This window comes from Entamoeba invadens, assembly GCF_000330505.1.
Source record: "Entamoeba invadens IP1 unplaced genomic scaffold scaff_1105074725183, whole genome shotgun sequence".
Classification (NCBI taxonomy): domain Eukaryota; phylum Evosea; order Mastigamoebida; family Endamoebidae; genus Entamoeba; species Entamoeba invadens.
In genome coordinates this window covers 574163-597413 of record NW_004443692.1, presented here as the reverse complement: position 1 = coordinate 597413, position 23251 = coordinate 574163, and the positions used below count along the sequence as shown (strand labels likewise).

At 35.6% G+C, this 23251-nt stretch overlaps 12 protein-coding genes across 12 annotated transcripts; 5 read left to right on the top strand and 7 right to left on the bottom strand.

The window, feature by feature from the left end:
* Positions 1–235: 235 nt before the first annotated feature.
* Positions 236–4693, bottom strand: EIN_181530 (golgin IMH1, putative; the record flags this gene model as incomplete). Its single annotated transcript, XM_004260709.1, has 2 exons — positions 236–1310; positions 1362–4693. The coding sequence occupies 2 exons, from the start codon at positions 4691–4693 to the stop codon at positions 236–238; spliced, it is 4407 nt and encodes a 1468-aa protein (XP_004260757.1).
* A 546-nt stretch (positions 4694–5239) lies between these two features.
* Positions 5240–6772, bottom strand: EIN_181520 (hypothetical protein; the record flags this gene model as incomplete). The annotated part of the gene is made up of 1 exon (XM_004260708.1): positions 5240–6772. The coding sequence occupies one exon, from the start codon at positions 6770–6772 to the stop codon at positions 5240–5242; it is 1533 nt and encodes a 510-aa protein (XP_004260756.1).
* Positions 6773–7999: 1227 nt separating this feature from the next.
* EIN_181510 (hypothetical protein) lies at positions 8000–9590 on the top strand (the record flags this gene model as incomplete). Its single annotated transcript, XM_004260707.1, has 2 exons — positions 8000–8101; positions 8151–9590. 2 exons carry the CDS (start codon positions 8000–8002, stop codon positions 9588–9590), a joined length of 1542 nt encoding a protein of 513 aa, XP_004260755.1.
* Positions 9591–9834: 244 nt separating this feature from the next.
* EIN_181500 (hypothetical protein) lies at positions 9835–10851 on the top strand (the record flags this gene model as incomplete). The annotated part of the gene is made up of 1 exon (XM_004260706.1): positions 9835–10851. The coding sequence occupies one exon, from the start codon at positions 9835–9837 to the stop codon at positions 10849–10851; it is 1017 nt and encodes a 338-aa protein (XP_004260754.1).
* Positions 10852–10915: 64 nt separating this feature from the next.
* Positions 10916–12938, bottom strand: EIN_181490 (long-chain-fatty-acid--CoA ligase, putative; the record flags this gene model as incomplete). Its single annotated transcript, XM_004260705.1, has 2 exons — positions 10916–12085; positions 12132–12938. 2 exons carry the CDS (start codon positions 12936–12938, stop codon positions 10916–10918), a joined length of 1977 nt encoding a protein of 658 aa, XP_004260753.1.
* Positions 12939–13769: 831 nt separating this feature from the next.
* EIN_181480 (NEDD8-activating enzyme E1 regulatory subunit, putative) lies at positions 13770–15317 on the bottom strand (the record flags this gene model as incomplete). The annotated part of the gene is made up of 1 exon (XM_004260704.1): positions 13770–15317. The coding sequence occupies one exon, from the start codon at positions 15315–15317 to the stop codon at positions 13770–13772; it is 1548 nt and encodes a 515-aa protein (XP_004260752.1).
* Positions 15318–15691: 374 nt separating this feature from the next.
* On the top strand, positions 15692–17642 carry EIN_181470 (hypothetical protein; the record flags this gene model as incomplete). Its single annotated transcript, XM_004260703.1, has 3 exons — positions 15692–15900; positions 16013–17182; positions 17237–17642. 3 exons carry the CDS (start codon positions 15692–15694, stop codon positions 17640–17642), a joined length of 1785 nt encoding a protein of 594 aa, XP_004260751.1.
* Positions 17643–17702: 60 nt separating this feature from the next.
* EIN_181460 (hypothetical protein) lies at positions 17703–18446 on the bottom strand (the record flags this gene model as incomplete). Its single annotated transcript, XM_004260702.1, has 1 exon — positions 17703–18446. The coding sequence occupies one exon, from the start codon at positions 18444–18446 to the stop codon at positions 17703–17705; it is 744 nt and encodes a 247-aa protein (XP_004260750.1).
* Positions 18447–18682: 236 nt separating this feature from the next.
* On the top strand, positions 18683–19201 carry EIN_181450 (protein cornichon, putative; the record flags this gene model as incomplete). Its single annotated transcript, XM_004260701.1, has 2 exons — positions 18683–18831; positions 18907–19201. 2 exons carry the CDS (start codon positions 18683–18685, stop codon positions 19199–19201), a joined length of 444 nt encoding a protein of 147 aa, XP_004260749.1.
* A 124-nt stretch (positions 19202–19325) lies between these two features.
* Positions 19326–20278, bottom strand: EIN_181440 (hypothetical protein; the record flags this gene model as incomplete). Its single annotated transcript, XM_004260700.1, has 2 exons — positions 19326–20007; positions 20073–20278. 2 exons carry the CDS (start codon positions 20276–20278, stop codon positions 19326–19328), a joined length of 888 nt encoding a protein of 295 aa, XP_004260748.1.
* Positions 20279–20783: 505 nt separating this feature from the next.
* Positions 20784–21818, bottom strand: EIN_181430 (hypothetical protein; the record flags this gene model as incomplete). The annotated part of the gene is made up of 1 exon (XM_004260699.1): positions 20784–21818. One exon carries the CDS (start codon positions 21816–21818, stop codon positions 20784–20786), a length of 1035 nt encoding a protein of 344 aa, XP_004260747.1.
* Positions 21819–22526: 708 nt separating this feature from the next.
* On the top strand, positions 22527–23012 carry EIN_181420 (calmodulin, putative; the record flags this gene model as incomplete). The annotated part of the gene is made up of 1 exon (XM_004260698.1): positions 22527–23012. The coding sequence occupies one exon, from the start codon at positions 22527–22529 to the stop codon at positions 23010–23012; it is 486 nt and encodes a 161-aa protein (XP_004260746.1).
* Between the last annotated feature and the right edge of the window lie 239 nt (positions 23013–23251).

The window sequence follows — 23251 nt, the reverse complement described above, 5'->3', positions numbered from 1 at the left end:
ATCGGCATATCGCTGTCATTGTCAATACAATTTCTTCACTTTCCGTTCAATCTTCCCATGAGGCGTCGTTAGCTCCACTCATGCAAGAAGATGAAGAAATTTTTGTACCAACAACAATAAACCAAACTTCTCCATTGAACTCTTTAAATGATAAGAAGTAATTCAATTTATCACATTTAAAATCTTATTTGTATTTTAATTTGTAATTAGAACGAGCTGAAAACAATTGAGTGAATTATAACAAGTAATTCAACTTGATTTCGTTGAGCTGTTTGAGCAACTGTGCAAGAGTTGGTCTCTTTTCATTGTTCTTTTTCTCATCGTTTTGTTTCTCCAGTTCGATTTCGACTCCGATTTCCCCATTGAGTGTATTTTCAAACACCGAGTTAAACGTTTTAATCATATCCAAGTCCTCAACCCTCATGAGGTCAAAGAACTCTTGAGTGCAGTTGTACACGTCATTAAATTCCTCTTCTTTGGTCGCTCCCATGAGTTTGTTGCACGTTTCGGAAGTGCTCTTACACACTTCAATTAGTTTTTCTGCGTTCTTTTTTTTCTCTTCTAATAAGTCGAAATCATTTTGTATCGCCGAGATTTGATCACAGAGTGTCTCGTGTACTTCCCCGACAATGGCCAATATTTCTTTGACAATTGCAAGCTTTTCGTCTTCTTCTTCATTTTTTTCCAATTTCTGTAGTTTCTTTCCGACGTCTTCAATCTCTTGTATCTTTTTCTCTGAAATGAGAACATTGAGGTCTTGAAGTAGCTTCTTACCGCTCTCACTGTTTCCATCAAATGCTTTATTTTCAGAAACTTCTTTCAAAGCAATGTTCACGCTTTCCACTATTTTCTGTGTTTCAACTAAATTTTCCTTCTTCGTTCCGACGTTCTCAATCTCGTTATCATAATTATTCAAGAAGTCGCCTTTGCTTTTTGAGCAGTTTTCAAGCAGCTGTAAAATCTCAATAACTCCTTTCTCGCTTTTGCCTTGTATTTTTTGTACTGTTTTTAAGTAACAAACGATCTGAGATTTTGAGATTGCGATCTCCTCATTGAGTTGAGATTTTTCAATACTTTTCAGAGCTGTTTTTACCACTTCATCTGCTTGACTTATTTTCTTCTTTTCATTGATAAACACGTCATTTGCCGCCCCAACAAATTCGTCGAGGTGTGTCATGATCGTTTTGAAATCTGCTTGGACCTTCTCGACGTTGATCGCAACCTGTTCTTCCATCTTCGGAACAATTTCCATTATCAACTGCCCAGTTTTATCCCAAAACATATCCACATTCCTTTTAAAAGTAGTTTTGCTTGTTATGTATACATCGATATTATTTTTAAATAACTTAATAAGCCCATACGTTCTCAGTCTTTCTATATTATCAAAACCATATAACTCTGCGCGTTTCGCTATTTTCTCTTTCATCTTTTCGACATTTAAATCTTCTTTGTTATTAACTAATTCCTCAACACTAATCTCTTTTTTCTCATCTTTCGTTTTTGCCAAAAAGTACGAGTCGTTGATTGATTTGATCTTTTTTTGAAGATTTGTGAGTTCGTCGAAAATCGCTTTTGTGCCGGCAGTTTGCTTTTTCTGGAACGCTTTATTGATTTTGGTGAACGCAGCGTCAACTGTTTTCGAAATGAAGTCTTCCCGTTTAACGTCATCAATTTCGTTTTCGTACGTGTTGATTAATAGATCAAAGTAAACTCTTTCCATTGTTTCAAGTGATTGTTGGTCCCATTGTGTGTCATCCCATTTCTTTTTTAAATCTCGCCACGTGTTGTTAATGTCTTTCATGACGTCTGGGTACGTACCAAAGAGTGACGTCACCTGATTATTAATTTCGTTTTGGAGTGCGTTAGCCACTTCAGACGCAGTGTGTTTCTTTTCTTCTTCTGTTATGATTTTTTGATCTGCCAATTCGAACTCCATAAGTTTTAATGAAAATTCTACTCGCACTAAATTGTTTGCAAGATCAAAAGTAAAGGGGTTTGCTTGTTCAATCTTCGTTCTGGCATATTTGTCATACACCCTTTCAAGATTTTCAAGTTCTTCTTCAAGTACATCAAGACTTTCTTTTTCGTTTTTGGACTCTTTGATTTTCGCAACAAAATCGGTGACGGATGACGTGTACAAATCTTCGGCTTTTTTCAATTTGAGTTTTGATTCCAAAATGAACAGAAATTCTTCTGTCTTTTTCAATTTATATTCCATGTCGATCAAAGTTTGTGCCTTTTCTTCCACTTTTTCTTTATCACCACCTTCAGTTACGTGGATTTTCACTTCCTTTTGGAGATTTTTATATGATTCGTGAAACAAATGCAATTCTTCTTGCTTTTCCTCATCAATCATCTGGGAAAGTTCTTCGTTCAGTGGTTTATTTTCAAGATCCTTTGTTTTCTGATCGACAACGTCATTTCCTTCGTTTTGGGGTGTAATAGAAAGAGCCAATGCGTCGATCAGTTGAGTTTCTTGAATCATTTTTTTGACACTTTCTCCCTTTTCTTTGATTCCCGAATTCAAAACGATTTTAATATTAGTTGACGCAGTGGCCAGACTTTTATTAGGTTCAATCAAAGAAAATGAGACGATGTCCAATTTCCTATTTTTCTCACCGACCACTTCAGAGTACAAAATTTCCTGGAAAATTTTGAGACTTTCTTCAATCTTGTTTTTGCCGTCACCAATGACATGACCAACACAATTTAAAAATTCATAAAACTTTTTTTCTATTTTTTGTGTGTTTTGTGGTGATGTTTGATATTCATTCGATCTCATAAAGACATACATCTGACTTAATTCATATACCACAGTATTGAACTCCTTCTCATTCTTAAAAAAGTCTGACGAGATCATTTCAATGTTACTCTTCAGTCCATCAACTGAGCTCACAAGGTTATTCACCATCTTAGACAAGTCAGAGCTTTTGGCTGCTATGATCTCTTTGTTATTACTCATTATGATTGCGTTGTTCTTCGTCTCCGTGATCTTGTCGCGAAGGCCTTTCAAGTTATTAACTTGCCCGGCGACTATTTTCGTTGTTTTTGATATAGCCACATTTTGCTCGTGAGCCGTATTAATACACTTAGAAGTACTTTCTCTATCCATCAATAAGACTTTCACCATTTCAAATGCCGCAAGCGCTTCACATGTTTTCTGTTCATCGAAGTATTCAGTATCACTGACCTTCTTCAAACACGTGATTATTAAGTTCCTCAACGATTCAGGCATTTTCAATGCCTTCATTTCATCAGTAAATTGGTGACTCTCTAACTGTTTTAAGAAATTGGATAACTTCTCAGTCGTATTATGAGTCGTTGCAACAGACAGTAAATACAAGATTAAAACGCCTAATGAATATACATCACTGCGTTCTATGTATTTGTTCTCCGGTGGTGAAAACAACGAATTCTTTTCTTTTGCTGTTATCATGAGTAAGGGGTCATGACTTCCTATATCTTCTTTACTCTTCCCACTCTTCTGCGAATACTCCACACTCCCAATTATAGGTGCGCCATTTTGGAAATAAATGGTTTGTGGATTCAAATTCCCGTGGACTAATCCAAACGAATTAAGTGCTTGTACTCCCTTTGCAACATTTATTGTCATCTTCAAGACTTCAATCAACGGCAATTTCCTCTCTCGAATCTTCATTTCATATTCTAAAGTCTTTACTTCCATAAACACAAAGCACGTCACATCCATCTCAACCTTCCCAAAAAATGGTACAAACAATTTCCTTCTTTCCTCTTCCATTTTAGTGAGTAACTCATTCTCACTTGCTATAGTCCGGTTGCGACAGTTCTGAAGAAATTTAGTTCGCTCTTCATACCTCATAGAATACAATTTGGGTAAAGCCTCAAAGTCGTTGTTTTTGATCTTCCCATCTCTTCCAAGCAATTTCTCAACAATTCTCTGTGAAAACAATTTCCCATTCTCCTTGTTAAGGCAGAAGGCAGGGTACTTCGTTGAAACTTCGTCGTTCTTTGGAATAGAACACTCGCTGATTTTAATCAATTCCATACTTAAAGGAGTTTCAATAATATCACTGAGCTTCATTTCATTTTGAGCTATTGAAGATGTTGAATAACAGTCGATGTTAATTTGATATTGTTTAAAGCCTATATTTAAATGATCTTTTAAAGCTAAGTTAAAGAAGATGGGGATGGTGATGACGTCATTAGGGTTGAACACTTTGGCCTCAAACTGAAACTTTTTGAGTTTGTCCCCGTCTTCTCTCCAATAATACGCCAATTTGTCTCGAATGTTATCTTCTACCTTTTTCATAGCAAAGAACGACTCGGAAACCCCATCACTGATACTCTTGGAGTAGTCCGCATTCGTTTTCCCCATAATTTCAAGGGCTTTGGCCATGTCATATTTCACAAATGTTGTTTGGCCTAAATGAGACTCTTTTGTCGCTTTTTGCTTTGTTGAGTCATCTTCAAAATTTTGAAAGATCTGATATTTATTATTTTTGTCTAACTTCATCCCAGTCAGCGTAACGACAAAATCTTTTTTAACGTTGAAAAGAAGTGATGCATAAATCTCTATTGTAAAAGGCTCGTAAACGTTCACGTTTTTTGTAATGTAGTACACATCCTTGAACTTTGGAATCTCTTTTGTAGAAAGACCAGATTCAAAAAATCGAAGGTCACACATTTCGCCAAGAGACTCAGTTTCGGTCATTTGATTTTTAAGTTACTTTTGAGTGTGTGTATTAATTTTTGATACACAATTTATTACTCTTGTGTAGTTGTCTTTTACTCTTCATTTTTATATATAATATAACACTCTTTATTATTGTTGTTATTTATTGAATAACAACTTTTTCGTCTTTTTATGTATTTTTGATATGTTATTTTTCATTAACTCTTATCAACACTTTAAATAGCAAAGCAAAAAATGGAAAATCATCAATTATTAAATTAATATCCCAGTAATAGTAAAATAATTATAAAACAATAATTAATTAAAAAATATAATAATTATAAAAAAATAAAAAACAAAAAATCGTACTAACCAGGAGTTGAACCCAGGGAGTTTGGAAGAATAAACTGTGGCTTTTTAGGCCTTTAGTGCTTTCTGAATTTTTATGAATTTATCTCTTTTGACTCTTCAAGTTATTAAATTATTATAATTATTAATTATTATAAAATTATTAATTATAATTACGATAGTATAAATAAAATTTATACTATTGTAGAGCGAAACCCAAATGTAAGAGAAAAGTATTTATTTTCTGTCATCTTCGACAACCCAGTCGAAATTGAAAAGGTCTGGAACACCTTCACGAACGACGTCTGGGAATGCTTTGAAATCAAATGGGGTTTGCTCTTGATGTGTTGGTCCAGAAATGGCGTGTGTGATGTGTGGTTCGGAGACCTTAACAATTTTGCCATCAATAGCACCAAAAGCGGGAGGCAACTCTGTACTTCTCAAGTCGTATCGAGCTGCAATAGCATTGGAAGGCTCTTTCAGCGAGAGTTCGTCGTTCAAATAGTCATTGTATAACATGATGTGTTTCATCTCGTCCATATTAGTCACTTTGACTGCGTCTCTCTTGAATATCTTTGCGCGTGCATTATCTGTGTATTCATTCACATCGGGATACTTTTGTGAATAGCCCGATTTCTCATATATTTCAGTGTCATAAGGCACATTAAAAGAACCCCAATAATGATCGCCAGTAGTCAAGAAGTCGGTGACATCAAGTGATTTCATCAAACCAGGCATCTGTTCGCATATGAAAAGTGCTTCCTTCTTCAATTTCCAAGCGTTTGCATCAAACACAATCCACTGATTGTTATAAGTTCCCGAGTTGTATTGTTTAATAGTCTCAACAAAAGTTTTAGCGTCGGTGTCGTAATACAGCGAGCCTAAAATTCTCTGCCATGACAACAATTTGTCAGCAATTGATCCAATCAAAGAAGTGTCATAAACACTGTTTGTAGTCTCCATTACAAAGAGGGAGTTGTCGTCTGTATTAACAGTATAATAATCATCTTTCGAATGGATCAGTCCTGGCGATGAAGAGAAGCTCATTCTGATTCTTCTATTATTGTACTTAACGTCATATATTTTATATATTCTTAACATGGCATAATACCCTCTCCATGTGGCATGACCAAAGTAAATCTCATCATCGACATTGCGGACTAAAGCACTACATTCATGGAAGACCAAGTCTGGATATGCTTTAGACATGTATACTATAGATGTCTTGGGCTCAGTTCCAGTTTTGTAGACTTCATTTAAGTTCTCAAGGTCACCAACAGAGAGCAACATGTAGATTTCAATCTCGGGAAGTGCCTCAGTCGACGGACTGAATTCAGTGTACGCATCTACAAGACCGTTGAACTGTGACAATATCACTTTTTGATGTTTCCAATAATCGTTGGTCGCTGAGAGGCTCTGTGCCTTGAAGAAACCAAGTTGCTCAATCATGACACTCTTTAATGTGTCACTAAATATCCCTTTGTTGTATTCGTTCATTTTGTAATTGTTCCAATACAAATACATTTGGTGGTGTGTCAAGTAAGCCTCTAAGTATCCAAGACAATAAGACTGCTTGTCATCTGCAAGGTTTTGGTTTGATTTGAGGTATAGTTGTCCCCATCCAGTCGCATCTTTTGTATCATCAAAATACCCAATCGCACAGTTATCCTTAAAGCGGCCAGGAACTACTCTGTATGTGTTATCAACGCTCTCGATAACTGAGAAATATGTCGATGCAAATGCAACGCCAAACAAGAAATAAAGAAGCATTCTTTATTAAAGTTCTTTCTAAGTTCTTTTCGCTTTGGAAATTAAAAAGAAACTTCGCCCTATTCTTTAGTGTTATCGGGACATTTTAAATTGTTTCAAGTTTTCTATTAGATGATGTTAAGGTGAACTGAATTTATTCTTTTATTTCAGTTCAAAAGGGGTTATTGCTAATAGAATAATAAATAATTTATTTTTACTATATTGTGTAGTTTTTTTCACAAATAGAATAATTTTTATATATAGTCGGGTGATAAAGGGGGTTAATTTGGGACAGAAGTAGTTAATTTGAGTAAAAAACTATAAAATATAATTTATTTAACCATAAAAGTATTAGAAGGGTTTTTTCAATTAACTACTTTGAAAATAATAAAAGAAAACCATAACTATCTATTTTTGATATTATTCAATCTTTGAAAACAATGGAAGAAGAAGAGAAAGGAACCCTTGATGAAATAACCACAGGCAATCAACATAAAAAAGCAATTTAAATACTAGAAACCAGTTTAAAAACTGTATTTCAATATATATTCATGATGTATATGGTTAAAATGCCAGAGTTTAATGAATTAACAACAGTGTCAATTTTTGAAAGTGTCAGGGAATCACTGAAAAATCATCATTTGTTATTTCAATCTTTCAATCTTTCGTTGTTGAACCATTTCCATTGAGAAAAGATAAGAGAAAGACCATTTTAACATAAAAACAATTGGAGTTGAAAAAGAGCAGAAAAGAAATGAAACAAAGGAAAAAACAAAGGAAAAATTCTTTAACAAAACAAGTTTCAGACAAACCATAAAAAGTGCTGCGTTTTAGACTTCCACATTTTTTAAGTGAACAAATTGAGGTGTTTTTGTTTATTTTTGAAATAGAAATTTATAATTATTCAATTTATAATCATTTAAAATAAAAAACGATAATTTATATTATTATTTTAATTTTATGTTTATTTTGACCTTTAAATAGATTTTTTAAAAATTATAGTTTCAAAATTATATTTATCAAAATTAACTACCTTTGTCCCTTTTTAATGCCATTTATCCCCCGACTATATAAATATATTTGAATTTTAGTTATAACAATAATAAATTATTAAATTATTAAATAGGTGAGGAATTGTTTTTGAAAATACAAAAATAGAATAAATTAGTAATCAATTCAACTAATAAATCATTACTTAATACTTATAATAAAATGAAATAATAAGAAGGTAAACTATAAAAGCACTGAATGGAGGCAGACACAAAAAACACTTCAAAACAACGAATTAGATATAAAGACTGGCTTTGTACATTTCCAGGATGTACGGAACCACCAAAAACCAAATACAATGTTTGTTGTTTTATATTTTGTGTATAAGAATGGTCAGAGTAACGATAAGATGATATCACATATATGGGATAGTCACTTGAAATTCATATATCCGGAGTACCACAAAAGCGCTTTCAAAAATTTAGAAAACAAAGAAATCCCTCGCGAACTTTGCGAACAGTATTTGCTGTTCTCACAAGACGAAATTAATATGAGAAAACGCAAATTGCCTGTTTCGATACAACAAATAGTCAATACACAACTCGACAAGAAACAAAGAGAATTCAACTACTTGGTGGAGGAACAGGAAATGCAATTCCATTTATCGTCGGAAACACAACAAGCCCACTCCCCACCATCAGAGACGTTCGCATGCGATCCGTCGAGTTTGGACCTCCCTCCACTCACACAAAGCACATCCCCTCCAACTATAAAATACTTACCGAACGATGACTTCATCACAGTCGAACAGATTTCGCCGACTTTAAAACAACTTCATGTGTTAGGTAGTGTCTTTGCAGAAAACGGATTTTTCCAATTGAGTGACGCTCGCACAAAGACTAAAATTGCGCCGATCGGAAATGCGTTACACAGGTTACTTAATGTTATTGGTAAGATATACACGTATGACAATGCAACAACGGAATCCTATGGATTCATCGCACAAGAACTGAAAGAAGTGTTTCCGGAGTTGGTCAAAACCGACGAAAATGGTCTGTTGAGTATAGATCCTGTATCATTGATTCCATTTGTAGTTGAGTCTGTAAAAGAGTTGGACAAAGAAGTTCGTGGAATGAATGTCGACTACGACCAAAGTGTGCAAATAATGGAAGAGTGTAAAAATGTGTTAAAAGAGTCCAATTCGTTCAGAGAAGAGTATGATATCTCCCTTGGACCAAAGTGTTTTACTCTCCCAAGTGCAATTATAGTGACGATCTTGAGTGTTGTGATGTCCGTGATGTACATCACATTACCTTTTCTATGGATATATATGATGATACTGAGTGGGGGGTTATGGTATTCGGCGATGAGAAAAGGTAACAAAAAAGCGTCTGTTAAAATGGGATTTTCCATCTTAATAACACTTGGGATAGTGTGTGGAGCATTTTCTTTTTTGGTAGGAAGTTCGATTAGGGTTGTGGGCATTTACTTGGTGTTGGTGCTTGGGATGTGGCTGTGGGGACAGTTTTTCTGTCAATGGAAAAACGTGTTTTACTTGTTTTTAGGAATTTCAGTCGTTGGGGTGTGTGTCATTGGCGCGTTGTCTGCATTTCAACCCGGGTTTGAATGTAATGCACAGGTCTTTGGTGATATGGTTGTTGTCAACAAAACGCCATGGAATTGCTTAGACCCTGAAATTGGGTTCGTTTTTGAAGACGAACAAGTTGTTTGGGTTGGGATGAAAGGTGAAACCTTACTCAAACCGATTAACAAACAAAATAAGACGGTTGGCGTGAGACTAAAATGCTCAGAATTTGTTGGATTCGACTGTGGAAATGTGTTTTATTGATATTAACAATGTGTTTTTGAAGTATTTGTGTGTTACTCTTCAACAACTTTATTGTTGTTGAAGAAAGTGTGGTTACGGCTTGATATTTAATTGATCTTTTTTTTGTTTCACAAAGCGTCTAATCCAAGTCTGTCTTGTTGTTTATTCTATTAATTATAGTCTTTTTTCGATTTTAACAAATACCATTTTACAATATGTGGAATTTCTAGTTCAAATATAGACGAAAATAGAACTAGGAATTTAAATGATCCACTTGAAAGAAGCCAGAGGGGATGAAAGAATTGTAGACACCCTTTTTGATAAAGTCCAAGACGTAGGGAGGGTTCTACGCAAAAATGAACGTATGACATTTGACTTTTCAAACAGTGGTGTTTTGTTCCAAACAGAGTCTGAGAGTGAAATACTTATTTTCTTTGAGGGTTTTGTTGTGTTAAATGTTTTTGTTGATGGAATGAAAGAACAACACAAAATAAAAAACGGTCTTTGGGTCGGTTCTTATCAAATCATGACAATTCCGGGTCATAAGCGTGTTGAAATTCGAAAAGGGAGTGAGGCGCGTTCAAACAAAGTATCTATAATTGGATTAGTTCGTGGAAAAATTGAAAAAGGTCCACAACCCAATTATAAATGCAGTGCAGAATTCATAGGCGATTCTTTGACGTGTGGATATGGCAATTTGGGTGCGAGTGAGTTTGAGACTGATTGTGATTTGACATGGGCAACTATTGTAGCAAAGGCACTTGAAAGTAATTATCAAATATGTGCATGGAGTGGGATGGGAGTCTATGTGAATGATGTTGGAAACACGATCGACCAAATAGGGACACGTAGAAAATATTATGTTGGGAGTGAAATGAAAGATGTCTATGATAGAAGCCAGTTTGGTGCTCAATACGTCTTTATTAATATTGGGACAAACGACTTTGCGTGGAATGCAACGAAGAAAGTTGAAGGAATAGAGACATTGTTTAAAGCATCGATGACTGAACTCATCGAAGATTGTAAAGCTGATTATGGGAAAGAAGTTGTAATCTTTCTAATAGTAGGCCCTCGATTAAGTGGAACAGATTTAGAGACAGTGCTTACTATATTTAAAGAACTTTGTAACAAGTACTCAAAGACCTTTATTGTAGAAGTACAAATGCCGACTGAAAGAGAAGATTTCTGGGGGTTTAGGGAACATCCAAGTCTTGAAGGGCATAAAGAAATGGCAAAACAGATCATTCCCCAGGTTCAAACAATACTTCAGTCAATGAATTGATTGACTTCAGTGTAATTGTTAACACTTAGAAACAAAATTATAACATTAAAAGCACAACATTCGTTTATTCCAAATTGCCATTAAGGACTTGTGTTCTAAGAGAAGAAAGTACTTGTGCATATCTCTTCTTAATTTGTGGTCTTCTAAGTTTGAAAGAAGGAGTGAGTAAGTCATTTGCTTCAGAGAATGGGGTAGTCTCAACAAAGATGTTTTTGACTATTTCATAGCCTGGGACTCCCTTACCTCTAGCATGTGTTTCTAACTCTCTCATTAACGCCAACTTCACCGACTTCTTCGCCGCAAAAGCAGAGTAATCAGCAAATGAAGTTCCTTGATATCCACATGTGTGTGCCATAAACTCCTCGAAGTCCTTTTGCTCCGGGACTACAATGGCTACAATGAAGTCGTCTGTACTCTCCCCATATATGAAAATGTTCTGGACAAGGTTGTTGAGGCAGTACAAATTTTCTAATGGTTCAACAGCGATGTACTCTCCCTGTGCCAATTTGAACAAGTTCTTCTTTCGATCAATAATGCTTATAGACCCATCGTAATTGATTCTTCCAACATCACCCGTGCAGAAATATCCATCATCGGTAAACACCGATTTTGTCATTAACTCGTCTTGGAAATACTCTTTGAAGATTTGAGCGGCTTTGATCTGAATTTCACCGGTTGGCTCTGCATTAGTAACGTCATACTCCATTTCTGGTATACTCACCAATCTCATATGACAGTCAATACATGGCGATCCTACAGAGGTGTGATTATCATCATGGAGACCAGGGGCTGCTGTACAAAATCCACCAAAAGATTCTGTCAACCCGTAGCCTTGGAAGATCTTAGCCCCGGTGCATGTTCTAAGCCACTGGAATAAGTCTTGTGTTAATGGCGCACTTCCATTTAACACAACGTCCAATTTTCCACCTAACATGTCCTTGATTTTGTCGAAGATGATTGCGTCCCAATTGACCAATGTTGTGGTGTTATTTTTGACGGCATTACTTTTGTAGTAATACGCGACTTTATAAATTGTCGATGAGATGCATGACTCGTTCACCTTTTCAATGAATTTGTCGTAGATCTTCTGAAGTACTCTTGGCACGGTAATCAAAAACGTTGGGTGGAGGTATTTGAAGTCGTCCACCATCATTGGAATTCCACCAGAATTGAAACCTGTTGACCCATATCCATAAGTGAATGAAAGAACTATTTGTTGGTCATACACGTGAGCCTATCAGTTACTCAGAAATTCTATAATTGAAGAGATAACAACAAACAGAAGGGAGGTACGAGTAATTCACTCTTCCTTTCAAAATGACATCGGGGTCAAAGTATCCACACGAACAGAAAGACCAGACAGCATTGTTAATAGTCCTGTGTGTATGTACTACACCTTTTGGATTACCACTTGTGCCCGATGTGAATATAACAGAATAAGTGTCGTCGATATTTGGTAAGTCTTTTTCAACGGGGTTCTTTCTCCCGAATTCAAGAATCTGTGAATAAGTGAAGATCTCCATTCTTTCTTCTATGACGTCTTTAGGAATGGCAGTGTCAAAAGATACAAGTCGAAGCTGTGGGTTTCTTTGGACCAATTCGACACCTTTATTAACGGGGCTACAAAACAGGAATTTGACTTGAAGTTTCTTGATGATGAAGTCGAGCGCATCAAGACCAAAAGTGCCGTATAATGGTATTGGAATGATGCCTTGTCTCTCCATAGCAAATTGTAATATATACCACTCGTATCTATTTCTTGTCATCAACCCACACGTGTCCCCCTTTTTTAGTTGAAGTAAATTGACCAACCCGCCTGCTACTGCGTCGACTAATTCCATCACGTTGATTCCATTGAGCCACTCATAGTCTTGATATTTCCCATCTTTCTTCTCTCTGTAGCCAAACACTGGTTCTTCGGGAAACCTCTTTACTCTAGCTTCTAAGAGCTCATATGGCGTTTTTGTATCCGCGTCGTGTTGAGTAAAGTAACAGTTTGTGTTCCATTTCTCTTTCTTACACTCGAAGTTGAGTTTGTCACCTTCAACAGTGATGTGGTTCATAGAGTATTGTGGTTCTTTATCCATCACAACGTGAATGTCGATTGAAGTTCCACGTTTTTTCTCTTCTCAGAATCTATTATGACGTGGACTATTAGATCCAGTCACAGTACGTTATCTATACAAGAAATATCGGGATTTAGGATATCCTATTTCCTACTTTTGAACAGCATTTTTCGTGTTTTTAATCATCTCCTCCTGAGCGATTTCCTCTACGATTTGGGCGTTTTCTGATTGGCCATTTTCATGATCTTGATCATGTACTATATCAAATACAATATTGTATCATCAAATATAGTATATTTTAAGAGTAAAAACCAAAGGAAATAATACTCAACAACAAATGCCTTTGTTATTAATTTGATATTAAAAATACCATAAATATTTGTTTGAAAGAACCTTTCTTTTGCTCGAACGAGATCTATATTTGTCAAAACAAAAGATAAAAATATATATAGAATTTTAAAAAGTTCATGAAACAATTGGACAAAAACACGACTTACATCTTATTTTATTATGCCATTGTACTAAGTAAAATAAGACTGAATTTAACAATAGTTAGATTTTTTTTGTAAATGTCAAATCAAGCTAAATACATTATAGTAATCACTAATAATTAATAATAAGTTTAAAATAACGAATTGTTTCGAAGCATTTTTTGTATTAGTGTTATAAACACGCATATAAAACTACTGTAAGTGGTCAAACATTGTTTCTACTGCTTCGATTATATTATGAATTGTGATGATTTCCAATTCCATTTTTCATTATGATCAAACTAAAAAAAATACTTTTTATTTATAAACTATATAGATTAATTAAATTATTAAAATCAAATAAATAAAAAAATAAAGCCAATTAGTAATGTCCATGGATGCTCAAACAGTTTTCGGTGTTAAACACAAAAGTGTTGTTAAGACATCCAAATTGGTGTGCAGCGTATTTGATTACTTCCTGGCCCACAAATGACCCAACAACAGAGTTCGCAGAGTGGATTTGAACACCTCCAAACCTAGCCAACTGCTCGACACATGTTTTGTCCACTTCCACTTTAGCTTCCTTCCTCTCCAACACCTTTTTGGTGAGTCCCAACAACTCAGCAACATCACCATTACCTACTGGGAACTTTCCATGCTTCTCATTGAAATCTTGAACTGCATACATCACAGCCAAGTACATCAAAATCGATTGTGGCTGTGTGAGTTCATACTCGTCAACGGTGTCCCACTTCTGGTTAGTCTCTCCATTGACTCCATCAACAACGTACATTTTTCTCAATGCCTTGCAGAGTCTTTTGACACCTTCTAATGTAAATTTAAATTTCTCGACTTTTTCGGCGTTCAGCCTCTCTTCAGCGGTTTTCAAAATTTCGTTTGCGTCGATGTCAAGTTGTTTTGTGAAGACTTCTTGTAGCTTCACAAAGAACGTGTTGCTCGATATCATATCTTTAATTCCAGAATCTATTGGAGTTCTGTTGTGCTTCTCGTAAAACACTTTAACGGCTCCCAAGAAACCCCAGAATTCAATTTGTTCCTTAGTCATTTCAGTCAACCTTCCAGTGCATCTCTTGTCTTTCAAAAGTTCGAGTACACTGACTGGTGTTGTTTGGAACGTATAGAATGACATATTATATGCCTCTTGGAAATTCTCCTCTGCAAATAAGCAGTGAGACTCTTTCTTGATAATTTCTTTAATCTGTTTTTTATCGTCACTGGTCTTTGGGATACCCGTTGTGTTGTGTTCTTGTCTCCATTTGTTCAATGCGAAGATCAAAATGATGGGGAATGGCACATGTTGATGGGTGTCTTTGTCCATTTTTGTGAAGTCGAAGGTGTTATAGAAGTCTTGGAAGAGTGGGAAAGGTGATGGGATTCTTAAATCCATTGGGACATTAACATTGCCATCGTCAAACACAACTTGTGACTCAACATACACTTTGACTAATCCCAAGAACCCATTGGTCTCCACTTCAAACACTGGGCTTTTTGTTCTCTTTGACATCTCAACAACATATTTGTGGGGTTGATTGCAACACACGAAGATATCATAGTCGTTGTATATCTCACTCTTCTCAACAACTTTGTCAATAGACATGTCAATGAACTCACCTTTGACTCGATCATTCAACTCTAACAAATTATTCAGAACACATTGACCTCGCTTTTGTCCTACTTGATCAATGTCGATGAAAAAGTTTGTCTCAAGGTCAACAGCATCAACAACTTTGTCGTCAGCAACACCGATAAATCCAATGCCTGGAAGAACAATAGCTTTCAGAAATTCAACACTGACACAATCACTGCCAATCGAGAGAACACGTGATGACTCAAGACGGGACTGTGCAACTTCACCCCAAAGTCGGAGCTGTCTGTCGTATTTTTGAGCATCTGTTTGTGGTTGTGCCATTTTTTTGTTTGAAATTTTTTAGTTGGAGTTCATTTTATACTTTTGAAGATTGAGGTTTATGATCTTGAGGAATGTCTATTTGATCCAATTTCCCGACAAAAACTATTAATTTATTGTAAAGTTGTTATAAAAAAATTCTTAGTAAAATTATTTTCAAATCACAGATAATAATTTATAACATTTTAATAACATTTTAATAACATTTGTATAAATAAAAAAATTGGTTAAATGAAAAAAATTATTAACATAATAGTATATCAATTAATGTTTTAGTAGTTGCATTAATCTATTTTATTATAGTTTCTTTTTTAATATGAACAAAGTTAGAAAAAAGCCAACAACTCGATTTCATCTAAAAAACAAATAAGTCACCAATGGAAAATAAGGGAGTCTACGAACTGTACGCAAAACAACAAGACGTGTTGACTGACGCGATGAAACAAAGACAACCCTTTTCGATTGCTTCTGAAACGGACGACGATGATTTTTGGAAGGTCGTCATTTTTGATCAATTCAATTGCGATTTACTCTCATTGCAACTCCGAGTTGGGGAAGTTAGGAAATATGGCGTAACTTTGATGCTGTTTGTCACTTTATTGGTAATTTCTATCATTTAATTAGATATATCATATAGAATTATTTTTATTATAATTATACCATTGATTATAGTTTGAAGACATGCCACTTAAAACAAGACACATCGACAATCCACGACAACCACTTGAGGATGTCCCAGCTATATATTTTGTCGAACCAACGAAGCGAAATGTTGACAGTATACTCTCTGACACAAAGAGTGGGAAGTATGCAAAATTCACAATTTGTTTTTCGTCGGTCATTTCCGATGAATTGCTCGACTACTTTGCAACAAATAGCGCCGCACAACATACTGATACTTTAATTAAAAATATTCGAGATATGTATATTCATTATCACGTCTTGGAACCACACCTGTTTACTCTATCGATGGAGAACTCATACTGTGCGTTCAATAACCAAAAGGTTGACGAGAAAACGGGATTAGAGAATATATCAACGGTCGTGAATTCATTAATGAGTGTGTGTGTCACGTTGCGAGAGGTTCCAATCATTCGTGCACGTGGAGGAAGTTTGGAGGATGTCATTGCACGACAACTGACACAACGCCTTCACAAATTTAGTGCTGCAAATCCAACGTTTTTCAGAAGAGGAGTTTCGACAAGGCCAATTTTACTCATCACAAACAGAAACCACGACATTTCAGCAGGACTTTTGCATGGATGGAACTACCAAGCACTCATAAAAGAGGTTACTGAGTACCAATTAAATCGTGTACTGTTAGATGGGAAGTGGGAGGATATTGAAACAGAGGGCGAGTTTTGGAAAGGGTGCAAAGCTTCGATCATTCCCGACGTCACGGACGCAATTCAAAAAAAGACAAAAGAGTTGGTGACTGAAAAGGAGAAGTTCCAGATTGTAGCTAACAGCTTTGGACTCAGTTTTGATGAGCAAGCGGATATTAACACGGTGAGCGAAGAAGACAAGAAAAAGCTTCAAGGCCAAGGAATGGCAAAATATGGAGAACAGATGACACAAATTCGTGCATTGAAAAAGGAAATTGATTTACACACTGCAATTGCAAGACTTGTCGTCGAACAAATCAAACAGAGAGAAATCGATTTACTCTTTTCATATGAAGATAATGTTATGTCGGGTATCCAAGTCGAACAAGAAGCACTCCTCAATTTTGCTGCGAGAATTACTAACACCACAGACTTGGCTCGACTTTTTTATATTTACTTACTGAATACTCAAGACGTCAGCGCACTGAAAAAAGTCGTTGAAGCAGGAAAAGTTGATTTGAAGGCGTTAGACTATATGAAAAAGTTTGTTTGAATAATAATAATAATAATAATAATAATAATAATAATAATAAATAGATTGAAACAAACACAAGAATACCTTCATTTGACAAAAGACAAAAAGAAGGAAGTTGGGTTTGCGTCGATGATCAGCATGGTCGGCAAAGTTGTTCAAAGACTTATTCCCATGGATAAGAATATGGCAGTGACTGTGTTGGTAGACACACTGACTGAGTGTAAACAGAATGAACTTGAGAACGAGTACAATTATTACGACCCAAGAAGTTCAACGGAGAATGTAGTCGATGGACGCCGTACAATCCAATTTAAAGACTCTATTGTGTTTGTCGTTGGTGGAGGGAATTACACTGAGTTTTCGAACATTCAACAGTATGCCGAGAGAAATGGGAAACATGTGTTATATGGAGCCACTGAAATGTTTGGTGGAAAAGAGTTATTAGAGCAAATAGAGATGATTATTTGATTTATTTTTTATATTTAAAATTCGATTGTAAAGACAAAAATAGAACACAAACAAAGTCTTTTACACGTCAAAAGTCTTCACAAAGGTGATGTCAGTCTTTCCACAAATCGGGCATTTTTTCATGTGTTTTGCACATTCGGAACAACAACAACGATGGCCACAAGGGACAACAACACAATCTTTTGAATTGAGAAAGCAGACTTTACACAAGTCCTTTTCTTCAAGTGTTTCCACTGCTGTGTTTTCTTCCTTTGGAACTTTTTCTTGTGTTTCCACCTTTTCAATTTTAATTTGTTCTTGTTGAGAAACATGGTGCTCACAGAGAGGAGTACTTTTTGTCATCTGTGTAATGGGACTTTGCTGTGACTTTTGTTTTTCATGCTGTTCGATGTACTCGGGGATAGTCTTTAATTCAAACAAATTGTTTTTCTCCGACTTTCCAGAGAACCACCCTTTCCCTTTGGCATCTACTGTTAAATAAAAGAGATTGGTCGACTTAATACATATCGCGCCAGGGACATTGACAGACCCACGAATCGAAAATTTCTCGGCTACAAAGGGTGCCAAGCCTCCTCCTTCTAAGTTTTGTGTTAGTACATTACACCGAAGAAATTTGCCATTCCAACATTGAAGACTCACCCCAAGTAGTATCTTTTTGACCGTAAAAATCTCGTATTTCCCAACTTCACTTCGACTAAACTCAACTTGGTCGTTTTGGAGAACGGTGAGGTACTTCCCTTTATACACACTAATGCACACTTTTTGCCCATTCTCAAGTAAATCACGGTGGTGGGTATCACTCATTGATATCAGCGCTCTTTTTATAATTATCGAGTTGTGTTGTTTATATATATCAAAATATTTTAGTCAATTGAAATGTCACATTAGACTCAAATTCTTTAAAGTATAATCATCACTTTAAAACAACTATATAAAATAGTAATTAATAATTTATTAATAATAATAATCTTTTTTTGTTAACTATAACATTCTGAAAACATTTGTAAAATTCAACTATTCGAAAACTTAATAACAAGTTAATGTCAAATTTTACTCTCATCTCAACATGGCTTTCTGGCATCGTTCTGTGTGGTATCAACTTGGTCATTGACCTTTTCCACGCTCTTTGTATTGTTGATCTTCAGTCCGACGAGTTGAGTCCCGTTGATTTTTGTTCTCGTGTTAATCCGTTTGTTCTTCCATTATTTGATGCCCTCCAGGAAACCCTTCTTGTCTTCTCTAGAAACGAAACACTGACTTATAGCGTCCTTTTTCCCGAGTTTTTAATCCACATTGTCTTGACATTTTTATTCATTCCGCATATGAATTGGCTAGAGTTATTTATTACCGTGCCTGTGTTAGTGTATGACGTGATATCGTTTCTTAAACACGACCACTTCTACCAACCAATCACGGTATTCAACAATATCAGAATGAAGGAGAAAATCAGTTATTCCAAACTTGCATACTATTTGGCGTTTATCTTCATCCTTCTTGCTCGGCTTTTATACTTTGTGATTGTGACGTACTCCACCTCCAAAGTCTCCAAACGCCATTGAGTACTCTATTCACTAGTTTTAGTTCTTTTTTATTCTTTTTACTATGCAAAATGTGACAAAGTGTCACAGAAAATCGGAATTTCATGTGATACAAACAATAAAAAACATATTTTACGTTTTTCTGTTATTCGTTGATTTCGATGAACGGCGTCGATTCCGCGACGTCTGTCGACGAATTTTCCTCCGCGTCAGTGGCCTTGAACAAGTTCTCAAACGGGTTATAAGTTTTGCTCTTTGGGACGTTCCAGAATAACACAAGGAGTGTTGAGAGGGGGATGATCTCCCAAAACGTCATCAACAGAAATTCGATGATGTCTGCAAAGATGACCACCGACTCGGGGTTGTTGTAACAGATTGAAGCAATGTTCTTCCCAGTCGTGTCGTCGCACAAGAGTGCTAAAAGAGATTTCCCTGCAACCGCTGACCCAAAGTCATAGATGAACCGCGTTGAAACACATATCGAAATGATAATACCCGCTATCCCCATCGATTTTGGACTGGGATGGCTTTGTTCTAACTTGTGTGGACTGACGGAAAACACTCGAATGGAGACATAACATAACCCAACTAATACACAAAAATAGGAGACAGTAGCAAATGCCATTGTTAACACCGTCAAGTACTCGTCATTTTTAAACATCAGTGTAATGTCAATGGCTGAAAGAGTCACTATGTGGAATATATTGAGAATCACCAAAACTACAATCACTATTTTCTTCATTCTCCCCCAGTTGTCCTCGTGAATTAAAAACGCAAAATAATAGACCAATGATGACAAAATAATGACCATCACAAAACTCGAGATGCTAGACATCAATTGATAATCTAATATATAGTACTTATATAATATATATGATAAGAAAAAACAAACTCCGAAATAAGCCACTCCGGCGTGGGGCTTGTCGAGTCTGAAGGAGACGTGTTGAGAATAGTATACAATAAAAAGAAAAACGAGAACAATATGTCGAAGATCCGAAAGCAGCACCAACAAAACGCGGAAAGGATGAGAAGGTTTTGGAACCCACAAAAACGGTGACTGGAAGTCAGTTGTTTCATTTGCATTATTGCCCACAACATACAGTTTTATATGAAACAAACTGATTACAAAGAATGCGAACTGTTTGTACAATACAAAGGATAGCCACTATTATATACTCTGCCGCCATAAACAGTTTTTGGTATGGAATTTGGTACTTCTCATATGTACTTTCATTTTCGCTCATCCGTAAAAAACAATTCCAGATGACGCTTAACTCAAATTGTAACGCAACCCTACATGACACACTCATTTTTAGTTCACTTTTTCAAAAATTTGCGAATCTTCCCGATTGTGTGGTTTTGACTGGCAGGCAATTGTTTTCAATTTGTTCTCCACTTTTTGGAAAACACTTAAGAGAAAAAGATAAAATCATTTTCCCTTTTTAGTCTTTGAAAAATCCCTCTTCTAACACAATCAATTCTATTTGTATTTTCTTTGGTGTTTGAAAAGATTTGTTTGACGTTCAGACTTTGACGCAAAACTGTAACTCACATAATTAAATTTAATTAAATTAAAAAAATCACTTAAAAACAGGAAGAGGCTTCATACCATTTGCAAACATACGATTCGAGTGGGCTGAAATGTCCCGGGGTGCTGTCGTCCACACAAAGCATTCTTCAGCCCACCATAATCAAACATATATTGGAAACAATAACTTTCACCATTCCCATTCTTCTTGATCCCAATGTCGAACCCATCAACTCCAAACGCAAAGAGCTCATCACTGTTTTGATCAAAACATAAAAAGGCTTTCATTGCTTTGTCGGAGCGAATGGCAAACCGCATCTGCTTGGGGAGTCTTCCAAGTGACTCCAACGAGAACAAAAAGGACTTCGAATCTACTATACTCTTATTGAAACCATCTATCTCCGATTTCACATACCCACCAAACACATTGTTGTCACTGTCTTTCACAACTATCACTACATCTTTCTTCCCAACAACTCGCTGACAGAAGACACTACTCCGCTTCCCCCAGTCATCAACAGCACTATCAAAGATGATCCCTCCTATCTTTTTCTCAGTCCAACTTTCAAGCTGTTTCATGTCGTATGCCGTCACAAAGTCTTCAAGCCGATTTTCAACCTCACTGTCCCCAACTACTAAAAATTTCATTCGTGCTTGGAGAGCACGACGACGCGCGTCAAATGCTTCTGTTCGTTGTGTGATAGCTTGTTGTAGCGGTTTAATGTCGCGATCCAACTTCTCCGACTCTTTGTCGATAAGCATCTTAATCAGTTCGTTTGTGCCTTCGACCGTCGAAATCTCTGTGTTTGAACACGAGTCGATCATATGAGTTATACTCTCTTGAGTAGTTGTCAATAAAGTTAGTGCAAGCTTGTTCTGTTCGATCACTTTATTTCGACGAGTGACTATCTCGTCAACACTTGAAAGAATGCTTTCAATGTGAGAAATGCTTTCCTCTAGTGTTTTCCCTTCCGTGTCTGTGATATTTTTTGTTGTCAAAAATGAGATGTACGACTCAGTTTCTTTTTCTGAGTCGACCAAAGCTGATATTAATGTCTTAATAGTTTCGTTTAATAACTTGAACGGTGTCACATCTCTGATGCTTTTCATTCAAACTTCAACTCTGATTTTTTTTCGGTTGAGATTGGAAGGAATTGTTGAGAAGTAATGTTTCTATCCTTATACTTCTTTATAGTTTAGAATAAGCTATTTGTATAGTTAATTGAAATCTTATGTATCTATTTAATATCAACTATTAATTATAATGTTGGAATAATAAATATTTAATATAAATAATAAATAAAAAGTATAATTCAATCAACTTGTATTGTTAATAACATTGAATTATTTTTACCCTTTAAATAAAATTGAACAAACTTTAAGTGTTCTAACATTTGGGAAATCTCGGGTTTATAAAGAATGTTTCCCGATATTTAGATATTTATAAATTGCGTTATTTTACATTGCTTAAATTAGGGAAAATATCATAAAAATAAGTAAATCCCAGAACAACAAGTCAATTAAAAAAATTTGAGGTGTTATTTTAAGTGTTAACCGAGCGAATGGAAAGTATTACTTATGGTCTTCAATACCATTAAAAATAATAAATACCGACCTAAAGTACTATTAGTAACTCGATACAACTCTCTCTAATAATTTAGAAGAATCAACTTGAAAAAACCATATTTTGAAAACAGTTTGCATTTCTAGCCTTTTTTTATATTAAATGATAAGTGACATTCCCAAAAGTGTATTCCCTCTCAAAAATAGCAACAAGAGAAAAAGAAACTGAAAAAACATTACAACCACACACAGCTAATGGACAAGAAGTTACGCAAGCTTTTTAAACAAATGGACGCAGACCACTCGGGTGCAATAGGAGAAAAGGAGTTTATCACCGTGGTATCATCGTTGGTCGAAATCAAAGACGTGGACTCCCTTGCCCTCTTTTTCAAATTGGCAGACTCAAACGACGACAACGAACTGCGATACCCCGAATTTAAACGACTCGCTCGCGCACTCGCTAGTATGCCTGATGGTAGTGAAAGAAGTTTATACGGCGCTTTATTCACGTTGATGGACACTAATGGTGATGGTCAAGTTGAAAGGAAAGACTTCATTAAACTGTGTCAAACGACTGGGTTCTCCCCAGACAAACAGGACTTGGACTCATTCATTCACCTTCTCGACGGAAATAAAGACGGTAAAATCAGCTTAGACGAATTCATGTCGATGCTAGAAGAACAAAAAGCACAAGAAAGAAAAGCCGAAAGCTGTACAACAAAGAAAACTCCTGTGCATTAGATGGACGTTGTCTGTGTGTTAAATTCATTTTTATTCAAGGGTTTCATTTCTTTAATCTGTTATTGAAGTTCTTATTGTGTTTCAAGTATAAATAAGTGAAGTAATAATTCTATAATTAATAACATAAATTTTTAATTAATTTTTATTCAAGATATATTCGATTATACTATATAATAATTAATATATATGTTATAATCTATATTATACATATAGATATAATATAATATTATATTAGGGTG